Source organism: Akebia trifoliata, chromosome 4 (assembly GCF_017979445.1).
Source record: "Akebia trifoliata isolate Shusen 1 chromosome 4, ASM1797944v1, whole genome shotgun sequence".
Lineage (NCBI taxonomy): Eukaryota > Viridiplantae > Streptophyta > Magnoliopsida > Ranunculales > Lardizabalaceae > Akebia > Akebia trifoliata.
The window spans coordinates 12886287-12900246 of record NC_141378.1 but is presented as its reverse complement, the minus strand read 5'-3'; the positions used below and the strand labels follow the sequence as shown (position 1 = coordinate 12900246).

The following is a 13960-nucleotide window of genomic DNA, read 5'->3' as shown; positions in this document are numbered from 1 at the left end:
CAACTCTATATTTGTGTAGTGGCAGCATTATTTCTTTTCTACTACTAAGGGGTGTCAATATAATATCTTTTTCTTTTTTAAATTTCTTCCCCAATACCAACGAATTCATTTCATTGGCACACAATAGACAGATAATTGTAACCATATGCATATAAAATGCCAACAATGGAGTGCCAATCACTAGGTGCGGAGGCCATATTAATCAACCAAAAATCTTTAGATACACATTAAATCTTATAGAATCTCTCTATAAAGAAAACCCTATTCGATCTCCTTTCTTCTTTAAGAATCATATTAAAAGAGAGGTTAACTAAGCCTTCAACGGAGTACTCTTTTCACCTTTGCTCTTCCCAATTGGCATTGATGATTATTAGAAAACACTACGGATTTTTTAGAGTTCTAAGCAATTGTGTTGACAATGTGCACTTTGAAATATGGTCTTGATGGGATTTCTTTCCATATCTATGATTTCCATTGGACCCAAAAATGAAACATTGAAAGAATCTTGTAGGTCTTCCAATGTCAATAGGTTTATTACAAGAGTTGTGATTTTCTTACGCCCCTTTGACACACCCCTGATGTGGCATAGGTTAAACCCATAGATTTTAACCCTCAGGATACGCAACTGTACATCCCCATAAATATGTAGGGTTGTATATCCCGAGAAAAATAATCTATGGTTCTAGCACATGCCGTGTCATGGGGAGTGTCAGCGAAGTGCATCAGAAAATCATTATTCTTATTACGAAAGGGAAAAAGATCTTTGAGAGGTGTTACACGGATCCAAAAGAGAGTACTTAGATTCTCCTAATAAGAATAACTAAAAAGTGTATCATGCCCGAGTCTAACTAAGGTTCGTGGTGTTAGAGAAAACCGAATCCAAAAAAAAAGAGGGATTTTAATTATAAGCTATCTAATGAAACCGTAATTGGAATTGGGAGAAGGTTTTAATCCTAATTTTAACCTTCTTCAAGTTCCCATGTTCGAGGGAAAGCTACAAAGATCTTATTCCCACTTCTTTCTTAATAAAAAGTAATATAAATGAACTATTGCTCCCAATTTTGTTACATATACAAATACAAATTAGACTCACATCAAAGAATTCTCAACTGGAGATCAGCATAACCAACCCTTGCTTTATATTTTTCAAAAAGTTCTTCAAGAGCTTCCACAAACTGGCTGTGAACTTGACTGACCTGCACAATCAAGGTAAAGAAAAGATGTAATGTACTAAAAAAATTCTTTATCCTTTACAGCATACATGCTTGAGTGGGGCACAAAAAGCACCACCCCAAATAATCACATAGATTTCAAGACTCGGTATCCAGTCCAACAATCTACAATGATTGAAATATACGTGCAATGAAGGTACTGTAAATCTAAAATATTTTCGGCATTAATGTTTGCAGAAGCCAAGGGGCTCGGCTGATTAGTGCCCCAAGGCGTAAGATGCAAACTTTATATGTTTAGGATTTTCAAACAAATAATATAATATAGAAATAAATAATACAAAAAAGTAAGTAATTAAGATGAACCCTCAAATATTTCCAAATTTCAAAATCAAATCTACAAGAACAAATTCTAAATTTCAATCCCCTAGTAAAAATATCACTAACGTCATATTTTAACAAGAGATATTTTGGCTGCGAAGTGCCTGATTTTCTTTTTTAAAAAAATTTAATAATCTATGTCGAGAGATTTGACCCTTTCCAAGCCAATGTCAGCCTCACACAGCCCTCCTACATCCCAGCTTGAGATTGGCAATGCAAGGCTACAACTCACAAAGGCAAGAGAGTGTGTGTTCCACTTCACACTAAGGGGTAGCTTGGTTTCCCACAAAATATTTTTCTGCGAGCCAAACTGGGCCTAAATAGAGTATGCAATTGAACATTGGACATAATTCAAGACGTTATTTCTCCTTAGAAATAAGGTTCAACCTTCTTCCTTCTTCTTGCCTTCTATTTTTCATTTCCTTTTCTTCTTTCCTGGATTCCATACTTAACTGTGATTTCCATGCTTTGGGACCCAAAAAGTGGGAAAAAATGCCCCTTTAGATCATGAATCCATAGATTTAACTTTTTAAGGATGAAAGGATCCATATATTTTAATTTTGGGTTTTGTTAACATGTGCCGTTAGGGCACACATTAAAGTGCTATAAATACACCTTGGGAATAAGCATCTCAGGGTACTCTGGTATATTAAAAAAAAAAGATTTTTATGCGACCATTTTCCGCAAAAATCAATTTCCCAAGTGTGTTTAACGCACTTTAACATGTTCCCCTAGGGAACATTTTAACAAAACCCTTAACTTTTTAAGGATGAAAGGTAGTCACCTAACTAAGAATATGGGGGATCTCTCTATTAAAATGGGGGCGGGAGGTAGAACTATGTACCTTAACGTGCATATATCTCACCGAAGGGTTGTCAAGTTTCCCAAGATATATAGATAAATTATGTTCAGATCCAACACTAACAGAGATTTCGGATCATCTTACCTCTTCCCTGGTTGGTTGTGGATTTTTTTGTAGCTCAATGGGTCTGCCCACCACAACATGCATGGGATGCCGATAGGGTATAGGTGACCTACAAATTGAAAGGGGAACAAAAGAGAAAAAATGTGAGATTGCACGTCTGTGTGGAAGGTAAGCCTGGCACAACACATTGACCAATTAAACCAGCTGAACCAAAATCTTAGCGCATTCCTTAAATGAAAAAAAAAAAAAAAAAAAGTTTAAAGTATAAGATATGAGAAAAAAATGAGTAAAATGGAGAAAATGATTTGCTATTTACCCAAATACTCCCCAAAAAGCAATTGGAGTGAATTTGATTGCTCTAGAAATGAAGAGGTACCATTTCCCGCTGGGCTTCCACCACTTATAAATGTTAGTCTGTACTTGAAAAAAAATAAAATGAGATACCATGGTACTTTGGGTGTAGCAAATGTTCAATGAAGATAACCTCCTTCAATTATCAGGAGTGGGAAGAAAGCAGTTGGATGTAAGAGTTCAAGTGATCATAGTCAACAAAAATGACTTTTTTAAATCTTGTTTAAAACATGTTTGTCCATCCAACACTTGAAAAAAAAAAATGTGTTTTTATTCCCTAAACATATTCTCTCTTTGGTTTCAGCCTTATAATTTTTTTTAAGAGAGGAGCTTGAACAAGAACATCTACACTCCTTAGAAACTAGAAAGAAGAAGAAGTAATAGGGTTTTTCCTATTTCTTTCTTTTTTTTCCAAAAATTTCCTCCATCATTTTAGACCCGTACTCCAACTTGGTGGCTATGCAAGTGGAAACCAAAAAACGCTAAAATATTTCTCAGATATAAAGGAAAGATGTAAATAATTAATTAGGAGATTCACATAGCTTTGGGCACTAGTACATGCATGTGCTAGGATACACATAAATACATCGAGGATATTTAAGAAGAATTGAGAAGCTAATTTTTTCCATAGAAAGATGGTTATATGATTATTTTGCTATCGTAAATGTGGATAAGGTCTTAAGATATGAATTGGGGAAGATGGGGTGAGGTGGATCCGACATTCAAGGGGAAGAGGATAGATGTTTGCTTCTGAAAGAGGAAGAGAAAAAAGCCCCCATGTGTAAGAAAAAAAAATTCTATTTTTGGGAAACCTTTAAAGGGCCCTGTGTTGTAATTACAAAAAGTTGGTTTCCTCCATACATGGGATCCACATGTAATTTGAGTTGAACTAGAATTAGAAGGGTTCCAATTCTAGATAACAAAGACTTCAAATAGGTTTCTTTTCTTTCAAGTTTCCTAATTGGAAACAGATTGAAAATGGAGATATCAATATAATATGGTTGGGCCATACCATACGTATGAATTTTTGGTGTGATTTTTCTCTCTAATCTTTTGGCTTAAGCTTGATTAGAGAGAAGATATATATTGAGTGGGAATGGCCAAAAGCCTAGATCAAACTTAAAGGGTTCTCTCCAATCTAGAAGTAATTTCAAAGAGCTTTGGAGGATTGATTACTCATCCATTCGATTCTAGTCGATCATACAAATCAAATGTATGAATCCGAATCATTTAAATTTAGAATATTTATAAATGAAAATAAATCAGTTAAGATCCAATCAAGATTAGATCTTGATGCTTTTCTTGAGAAAAAAGATTTTAATTTTGAACAGAATCAAATTTAAAATTTCGCTAAATTTGTGAAGATTAAAGTGGTATCATAAGTCTAAAGACAAAAATCAAGACCCAAATAAATCTACTGGAACCGCTCAAAAGAAGAAAATAGACAAGGGTAAATGTTTATAACGCACAAGGTTGGACATTGGAAAAGAAGTTACCCTTAAGAAGGGTAAGTAATCTGCTTCAAGAAATAATTGCTTTGAAGCATTGATTATGGTTGAATCCAACATGTTTGATGATCTTTCTAACACATGATGCGAGGACTCTGGATTCATTTTGAATGTTTGCAATTCTTTCCAGGGTTTCAAGTTCACCAGAAAGCCAATCAAAGTGGAGTGGAAGCTTAAAGGGGACTTGGGCGCAAGTGTAGCAGTCAAGATCATAGGAAGTTTGATATAGGAAAAGTTATTATTTTAGAAGACTCTTTTTATGTTCCATAAGCTAGGAAAATTTTGATTTATGTTTCTAAGCTAATATCTTCAGAGTAATCAGTATCTCTTAGTTCAATAATTAAAATATAAAGATTTGGTTCTTCAGTAGTAACTGGAACACTTATTAATAGTCTCTAATTAATTTTTCCTCAAGATGACTCTAAATGGTATAAACAACATTGAATCTTTCAGTGCCCAATCAACAACCAAGAGTGGTATGATCAAGAGATTAGGAAAGGATGGTCGCTTGAGTTTTCTCAAGGTTGAACCATGTTTCACCTGTGAGTCATGTCTCGAAGGTAAGATGACCAAGAAACCCTATCTAAATAAGGATGCAAGGGTTGAAGATAAGTTACAAATATACAAAGCATGTATGTGGTCCCATGAATGAAACTGCATGAGAAGGGTATAGGTATTTTATTAGCTTTACTGATGACTAAACGAGATACGGTTACACCAATTTGTTACACCACAAGTCCAAAACATTTTGAAAAGTTCAAAGAATTCATACGTAAGGTAAAAAAAAAAAAAGGTAAATTTATCTAGACACTTTGATCTGATTGAGGTGGAAAATACCTCTCCAGTGAAATCTTGGATTATTTGTAAGATAATGAGATCGTCTCTCAATGGACTGCTCCTGGTAAACCACAGGAAAATAGTGTATCTGAAAGGAGAAACCAAACTTTGTTGGACGTGATTCGCTCAATGTTAAACCTCGCAGACCTTCCTATTTCTTATGAGAATATGCGGTAAACACTGCCATTTATATATTGAATAGGGTTCCTCAAAGTCGGTCCCCATTACACCTTATGAGTTGTGGACAGGACGTAAGCCCAATTTACAACACTTTCGAATTCGGGTTGTTCAACACATGTTCCTAAATGGATCCAGGCAAGTTGACCTTTAGGACCAAAAAAAATGTATGTTTATATGGTATCCCTAAGAAACTTTAAGGGATTTTTTTTTTTTTTCACTTAAAGAATAAACAAAAAGTTTTCGTTAGAAACCCTGCGATCTTTTTAGAGGAAGATCCTGCTCTTAACAGACCTGTTGATTTGCATGGGATGAAAGAGAACAATCCTGGTCCAATAGAGTAAGTAACCCAAGTCGCTAATCAAATTATAGACTTGAAGCCTTTGAAAAGATATGAAAAAGTTTCAAGACCACTTGGTAAATTTCAGCATTATTATCTTAATAATGAAATTTATCTTGCTATTCTTGATGAGGAGGACAATGAGCCTACAACATTTCAAGAGGTCATATTGGATGTGGATGCTTCTCATTGAAACCAAGCCATGAGGGCTGAGATTTAATCCATGTATGACAGTGATGTTTGGACTTTAGTAGACTTGCCTAATAGGATAAAACCTATTGGTTGCAAATAGGTTTACAAAATGAAGAAGGGGGTCGTTGGTCAAGTGGAAACATTCAAAACCAGATTTTTGTGAAAGGTTATACTCAGATTCAAGGAATTAAGTATGAGATACTTTTCCCCAATGAATATGCTCAAATCCATTAGGATTTTATTAACCATTGTTGCACACCATGACTATGAGATATGGAAAAAGGATGTCAAGATAACGTTCCTCAGTGAAATACTAGATGAAGATATCTATATGACGCAGCCTGAAGGTCTTGTACCCCTTGGGTAACATAGTATGGAATGCAAACTCAAATAAGTCTATCTAAGGTTTGAAGCAAGAAGTTGGAATATTTTATTCAATTTGGCAATCAAAGAGTTTAGACTTCTAAAAAAACCCAGAGGAACCCCGTCTATAAGATAAATAATGGGAGGGCAGTGGTGTATTTGATCTTGTATGTGGATGGCATCCCACTCATTGAGAAGGATGTAGGGATGATGTCCTCGGTGAAAATATGACTTTCTCAAAATTTCTCTATGAAAGATTTGGGAGAAGCCTCCAATATTCTAGGAATCCGAATACTTAGGGATGGGAAAAATAGAAGAATAAGTTTAAGTCAAGCCACATGCATCGACAAAGTATTGAGTTGTTGTAGTATGATGGAGTGCAAGCCAATATTCTTGTCTTTTTCGCATGAGATCAACCTTTCAAAAGACATAAGTCTAAAATCTGCTGATGAGATTGAGTAGATGAAGAGATGTCCCTATGCTTTAACAATGGACAATCTCATGTACGTCATGCGATATACAAGACTAAACATTTGTCATGGTCTGATTCAAACAGAGAGTAATTCTCCTAGTCTGGATTCTATAGTACCATAGGGATTTCCTCTTAACTCTTTAAAATTGCATAGCAATTGAAGACTGAATAACTGTTTTGATGCCAAAAGAGGCTACCTGTCATCGTGAAACAGAATAGCCCCAGTGGCAGGTTGCTGTGTCCATAACTTTGCTTACAAAATTCTGATTCTATCAATTAAAACTCCTGGGGAAGTGTTCATCCTAAAAGTAAAAAAATAAATAAAAAAAAATCAGCTCAATCTGAGTCTTCTAAGTGTGGTTTTGAATTAGATTTTCCCACTGCTATCAAGGATCGATTTGTCCTTCAATTTTTCTAAATAAGCAATAGGTCATAAAGTAGGGCTATCCTTATTGCCTTATTGCCTTATTTTCTTTTTTTCTTTTTTTCTTTTTTCTTTTTTCTTTTTTTTTTCCTAATAATTGGAATGTGAACCGAGAGTGCATATCTCGATTGGCCTAATCCTGTTCACAAATCTAAATAATCAAGTTTCCCAAATGAGCTAAATTTTTTCGGCTTTTTTCAAGCATTCAAAACAGCTATTGACAGTTCATGCTCAAATTCCGATGACTCCTAAAATCCATTAGTAGAGAAGCCAAAGCCAAAACTATCGATGGTTTGTCCATATGTGTTATCAAAAGCCAAGCATGACAAGATCACACCATTAGTTTCAAAAAGAACTTTCATTAGAACTATGAGAAATCAAGCCACATTGTTGAACTCAGGGAATTAACCTTAAATTACCATGACTTCATCAAAATTTGTAACATCTACAACTGGCATTTGTTTGCAAGGTTGACCATAGAACCAATTTAGAGTTCAGAGGAATACAGGTGGAACTGAAGAGAATGACACAAAAAGAGAACTTGGCTAAAAACAAACTTTGAAGTATTTCATTTAATGGAATGGTTGATCGCAGTACATGCTTCAACTTGACAAAGCCCATTTGTTGGAAACGAAGGGATTGATGCAACCATGAACCATAGGTGAAACACAATATTACAGCACATCCAAGGATCACGAATCATATATACTCATATGAAACAAGGTTAAGCATATATAAGATCTATAATAACAATCTCATTTTGTATTGTTTCAATGAATTAAAAGGCATATTTTTAGTAACTCTTACTGATCAAAAAATTACATTTTTAACAAATCACACTTTATTATATTCGAAGGAGTGCATGAGTTTTTTTTAATTTTTTATTTTAATAATAAAATAATTAGAGTAGATTAAAAAGTTCTCTAAGGCTACGGACCAGCCATCCATACGGATACCCAGATACTCCATTTTAGAAGTGTGATTGAAGAGTTTCAGGTCTACCCATTGACATGGCTACCATGTACATATAACTCCTTGAATGCTGGGTAGGGTCGACTCCATCCTTTGGAGCTTTGGATCATTGGTGAGTCCCCAGCCATTGAAGATCCTAGGCCAGGGAGACTAGCCATATCCTTGACCGCCTCTTACTATCTATTTTTTAATTCTCTTTTTCCAGAAATTCTAGCACTATTAGGCCCATCTTCAAGCCCATATGATTCTTTCAATAGTTTTATATTCAGACCTTTAAAAACCAATTCTAACTCTGTTACTAGCTCTAAAACTTACTTAAACCCAAATTTATGCTTAAAATTTCGATCAGCTCCTTAATTGAGGTTTATTTCTATCTTTTATTGAAAAAAGATCAATACCTGACCAAAGCAAAAAACTGGAACCAGAGGCCGGCCCATCTCCATTGCTATACGAACAAATCCTTTTCTTTCCTTGATGTAAGCAACCTGCAAAATAAGAAGAAAAAAGTTTGAAATGCAATCCCAAAAACAGATGAGTGAAAAATATGTCATATAAACAAATGCTACCTAGTCTACTTCTAATGGCCGTGTGGGCATGCACTTTTAAATTGAAAAATAATTAAATATACAATAAATAACAAGAAAAAACAACACTTAGATTGTAACCATCATTCACAGTTTCGTTCCGCTTTAGAATGTTGCGGCAAAACATTCCGATTTAGATCAAGGCCAGAAGGGAACATTGAATGTTTCACATTGGCTCACAATGCTTTGGAATGTCTTGCTCGAGACTGCTTCAATTTTTCTCCTGACTGAAATATTACCTTGAGATAAGATTTTAAATCTTGATTGTAACAACCATTCCAAATAAAAAAACATAACAACACTCTAAGAGCAGAAATAGTAGGGAGTACTTTCAAAGCTGAAATAAATATTATTAAGGAAGAAACAGAAAAATAGTGGAAGAAGAAAAACAAGAAGAAGAGCCAAAGGTGCTAGAGTTGCCAATTGACTATGGTTGTAGAGATTAGAACCAATAAAAAAAAGATGTAATATATATGGTTAAAGACCTCTATGTAATCAAATGTCATAACTAGGACTGTTACATAATGATATTGAAGGATAAAAGAAAATATAAATACAAACACATCCCCATAAAGCACGCAGCCTTCGTTAAAAGGCGCCAAGAAGGTATGCACCTCCCCTAAGGTGTAAACTTTTTCAATGCCTTCTTGAATACTACACGAGCCATGAAAAAATGGGCCTTCAAACCTCAAGGCCATTTTGAGGGAACGCGAGCCTCAAGTCGCAAACCTCCAAATGATTTTAAGCATAGTCACCAAGTCAGAATATGGGGAAAACTTTGGAAAAAAAAAAAACAGGAGAAAACAAGAAAAGGGGGAGGGGCAGATGATATATATTAAAAGTAATGAAAAAAAAAATTATAACATTGAGGCATTATCATCAAATCTTTCATTAAACAATATACCAGAGCACAAACAACCATAGGCCTACAAAAAATGGATTATTTAAATAAAATAAAATAAAAAACATAAAAAAATGTGTTTAAAACATAAAAACATGTTTTTTTGAAAAGTCAAGTTTTTTTATTGTTTTAATCATTAAAGGTGCAAAATGCAGTTTAAATGAGACTTCCTAAAAAAACAGAGTTTTTTGTTACTATGCTTTTAGAACATTGGGGTAGGCAAACAGGGTAGTGGGTGAAGAAGGGTTTTTAAACCTACGTCTGTGGTGTTAACGGACACATTTTACCAACCTAGCAAGTTGGAGCATGATTGTGGAAGTATGGACAGTTACATTTAGAGGGTTGAAGCTATGCTATGCCATGCCATGTACAATACGTTACAACCATTAACGAAATAATTAACTTAAATCTTTCCATAAAGGAAAGAAATAAGGGAAAAAATTAGACCTCGGAACCGTGCTCCATAAGAAATGCCTCTTGCACTCCACCTGGCACTATAATGCAACTATAACCAGCTGCCAAGAGTGAAATGAAGTTTTTCTTTGTAGCCGGCGTAAGCCCCAACCATGCCCATACTTGCCTTAGGACTGGTGTGTAGAAAACCTGATAATCTTTTCTGAGTAGTAAGCAAGATGGAAAGATGGGAAGCACTCCTTGACATTTAAAGGCAACCTAAAGGAGTAAAACTTACAGCAGTGCTTGCAAGAACCTTGATCTTTGGAAGAGGCATGAACCCTGTGAGGTCGGCCAAAGCTACCGTGCCAATTGGTAAAACAGAATGTGGCTCATAGCCAAAAACTAAGTCAAGGAAAGATTGATTGAAATCATTCAACTATGATTATCATGAAGCCATTAAATGGTAATTTTTTAGAATAAATGAGATAACACCACTAAATGACAAGCAAATAATAATAATAATAATAATAACACCACTAAATTGATGTGGCATACGATCTGAACAATTAATTAAAAGTTTTAAACCATAGAGACGCATAAAAAATGTGAAGGAACAAATGACCTTATTGGCTTCATAGATACCAAAGACATCCACTCAACCCTACAACCAAAAAAATCCCTAAGGGGAGATAAACAAATGCTAGAGTAAATTTCCCCTAAAAAAAAAACTTTTGATTTCCATATCTCATCCCATATATTGGGAACAACAACATGAATTACACTTTTTCAATTGAACGAGCTATATCTTCTGTTAAGGGATGTCATTTCATAAATTTTACCAATACCAATAAAATGGTCATTATAACTATTTACAAAGATATAAATTTTGGGTAACATTTTTCTTCAAAAAGTAACATTTTTATTGTGTTAGCTATATAATGCGTTCCATCAATGTGGCGTTTTATTGTGATTGTTGTGTTGATGTTGCAATTTAAATACTCAAATGCACGTTTACTATAAAGAAATATATTTTTACTTCAGAAAAATGTCTTAAATACCGGAAATTTTTTTCTTTTTTATTTAAGACATCACTTTACAATGTAAAGCAATAGTGTGTAGCACTAGAAGACTAACATGCACTAGAAAAATGTCATATTTTCTCATTTTTGGTTCCTATCGATTCTGATTCTCAAATTAACGGAACTATAACCAAAAGCATAACAATTCTTTTTAAATTTTCTAGGTTTTCAATTACTATATGATCGGGTTCTCGATCAGTTTGATTTCTTAGACCCCACTCTCGATTCCAACAATAAGGATTCCAAACCAGGATTTTCAATTCTAGTTCCAATTAAATGGGTACCCATTGACAACCCTGCACCACAAAATACCATTTTGTTTTCATCAGTAAGCTGGGAGATAAGGGACCCCAAGCTATATTATTCGCAAAATATGGCTACACATGAGTTTACTTACAAGAAAAATACCTAAGTAATGCACCAAGCAATACACCAAAAATACCAAGGCATTAGTGGTGCTAAAAGTTTACTCCAATATTTCTTTGGGGTCATAACACACCACGACACTATCACGATCAAGTGGGCCCATAACTTTGTTGTGGCTTTCATTATGTTAAAAAAAAATTGGGGGCTTCTAGGTAGTCCTTTTCCGAGTCTCCCCTTCCACTAACACCCCCGGTACCCACTCTAAGTGACTTTCATTCGGGTATCCTCCTCTTTTCGAGCCCCATATAGCCTTTGTTTGAGTTGGAGACGTGGTGCTACCTCTAATATAAAATGATAAGAATACAACGGGACTGATTGATGGCACACCGCTAGTTCCCAATTGCACTCTAACCTTTAAAAATTGCCATTTCTTTCTTTGTTTATGATCTCTACCTTGTCCTACTAGTTACACTTGATGTGTTCGCACATGCTTCTATTGGGTCTCAGTTGTCGATTTGGCATATAAGAGAATTTTATCCCCCATCTTTATGATTGTATAAGTGTGTTTCTATTGTTAGTTCAGTTATGGATCCCAAAATGTTAAGATTCAAACTCTACTTTGCAATAAAAGTGATTATCTTCTTGAATCTCTGAGATCAAGCACTCTTCAATACCATGTTCCTAAAGAAAATTTTTAATCTTTGTTCCTATGGATATGTTTGGATCGGAACACTAGAGCATGTAGGTAGAGAAACAGACTTTGGGGTGGTGGGTTGGGGGTGGGGGCATGCTTGTGGAAGAAAAAAAAAGTGCAACCTTATTTTTTTAAGTTAAATGCATGGTTTCAAATCTCGGTATGATGTCTCATCTTGTTTATGGACGAGAACAAGTTGTATCTGCCAAATCAACTCATCTTGGACGAGATAAACCATTTAACTCGATTTACAATTATTTATTTATATGAAAATAATTATAATTTTTTTAATAACATAATGTCGATTCGAAGATATTTAGTCATATATAATATTTTATATAGATAACAAATATTTAAATGCTAAAAATGATAATTATTTTAATCAAAATATACAAAATCTCCATTGACTAGGCCAAGTTTTTAAAAATATCATCCAAGTCATCTCGTGAGATGATATGAAACCTGAGATGCCACGTAAATCTGTCTCATTTGAAACCAAGGCTCAATGAGATGTTTTTTTTTTTTTTTAAGTGATGGAGTGCAACTGGTAATGAATGATGTGCAACTAATCCCTCCCTAATTCAAAAATTGGGAAATTTATAAGTAAGGGGAGAGAAAGGCTGCTTACCATAAGCCTGATTCGGGTCGAATGCCTTTATATCTTCCACATGTAGAGTAATTGGAAAATGTCCACATGCATGCTTACAAATATACCTGATTTTTTTTATTAAAAAAAGAAAAAAAAGAAAAATATATATATAAAGTAGCTTATTCTCTATAATAAATACCCATAACTTTATTCTGGAAAAATAAAAAATAAAAATAAAAAAGGTGAAGAATAGAATCTCTTACCTTGCCAATTTTCGTCCTAATTTGCTTTTATCGTTCACCGGAATCACCAATAAAAATATAAGCAGACCAAATGCCCTGAAAAAAAAAAAAAAAAAGTGTAAAAATAAAAATAAAAATGGAGAGAAGTGCTTAAAAGAAGAAGGGTATAAAGGGAAATAAAAAAAGTTTGGAGACGAACGCAAACGCCAGTGTTGATGGGAGGAAAAAGACCATTAAGACTAACGCCACGTTAAAATGGATTCCACCGAGCCAAATTGCGAGAGCGGTAATTCTGTGTAACGTCGAAGATTCGGCCCCATGGAATACCGTTGGCTCGCTCACAGCCGTAACGGATGTTTGACGGTTGTCGTTATTAGCCTCCTCCCCCATGTAGAAAGCAGAGATGTTTTATGTGGAAGTATAGATTTGTTTTAGAGGATAGTTTTTGAAGTCGGTGAGTAGACTTCAAGATCTCGTCGCAGTTCAGTCCACGTGGCTGTACCTTAAGATAATAACAACCACGTGACAGGTTTAAGAGGAGTTGAAGTAGCGAAGAATATTTAGAGACGACGAACCCTCGAGAATGTCGATGGGATGGATACGATTAGGTTTCAATATCCAACTACTTACAGATCACCTATCACAATTCATAAGGTCATTAAATAGGCCGTGCTGGGCTCGTGTTGGGCTTTTAATTGGTCGAGTTTATTTTGATTAATTGGAAAAACTTGTCTCGACTTCCGATTGGGCCGAGTTTCAGAAGTAGTAAAAACGTAAGTTCAATTTTGGTCCACCTAAATTCGGGTCAGTTTTTAGTGGGATTGGACTAAACTTATTTCTAGCTGTTTTTTATTGCAAAGAACAGCACACTTTAAATAATAATAATAATAAGTTAATAAAAATTTATTTAATTATTTGATTTTTTTTTTTTTTTCACATATTTCCACCATCCATCACAGATTTTCAATCTCTTAATTATTAAAGAAACTACCCACAGA

At 34.6% G+C, this 13960-nt stretch overlaps 1 protein-coding gene across 6 annotated transcripts; it reads right to left on the bottom strand.

Moving 5' to 3' along the window:
* Nucleotides 1-884: 884 nt before the first annotated feature.
* On the bottom strand, nucleotides 885-13594 carry DGAT2 (diacylglycerol acyltransferase family). 6 transcript variants are annotated; one of them, XM_086439646.1, is made up of 9 exons: nucleotides 13162-13593; nucleotides 12984-13058; nucleotides 12760-12845; nucleotides 10288-10349; nucleotides 10044-10199; nucleotides 8510-8596; nucleotides 2792-2889; nucleotides 2497-2584; nucleotides 885-1196 (listed from the first exon to the last, which is right to left on the bottom strand). In XM_086439646.1, exons 1-9 carry the CDS (start codon nucleotides 13350-13352, stop codon nucleotides 1095-1097), a joined length of 945 nt encoding a protein of 314 aa, XP_086295772.1. In that variant the 5' UTR covers nucleotides 13353-13593; the 3' UTR covers nucleotides 885-1094. The 6 variants fall into 6 exon arrangements, with proteins under 6 accessions (XP_086295772.1, XP_086295771.1, XP_086295770.1 ...); XM_086439645.1 differs by having other exon boundaries at nucleotides 2792-2894; nucleotides 8515-8596; nucleotides 10288-10394; nucleotides 13162-13592; XM_086439644.1 differs by having other exon boundaries at nucleotides 10288-10394; nucleotides 13162-13591.
* Nucleotides 13595-13960: the final 366 nt, after the last annotated feature.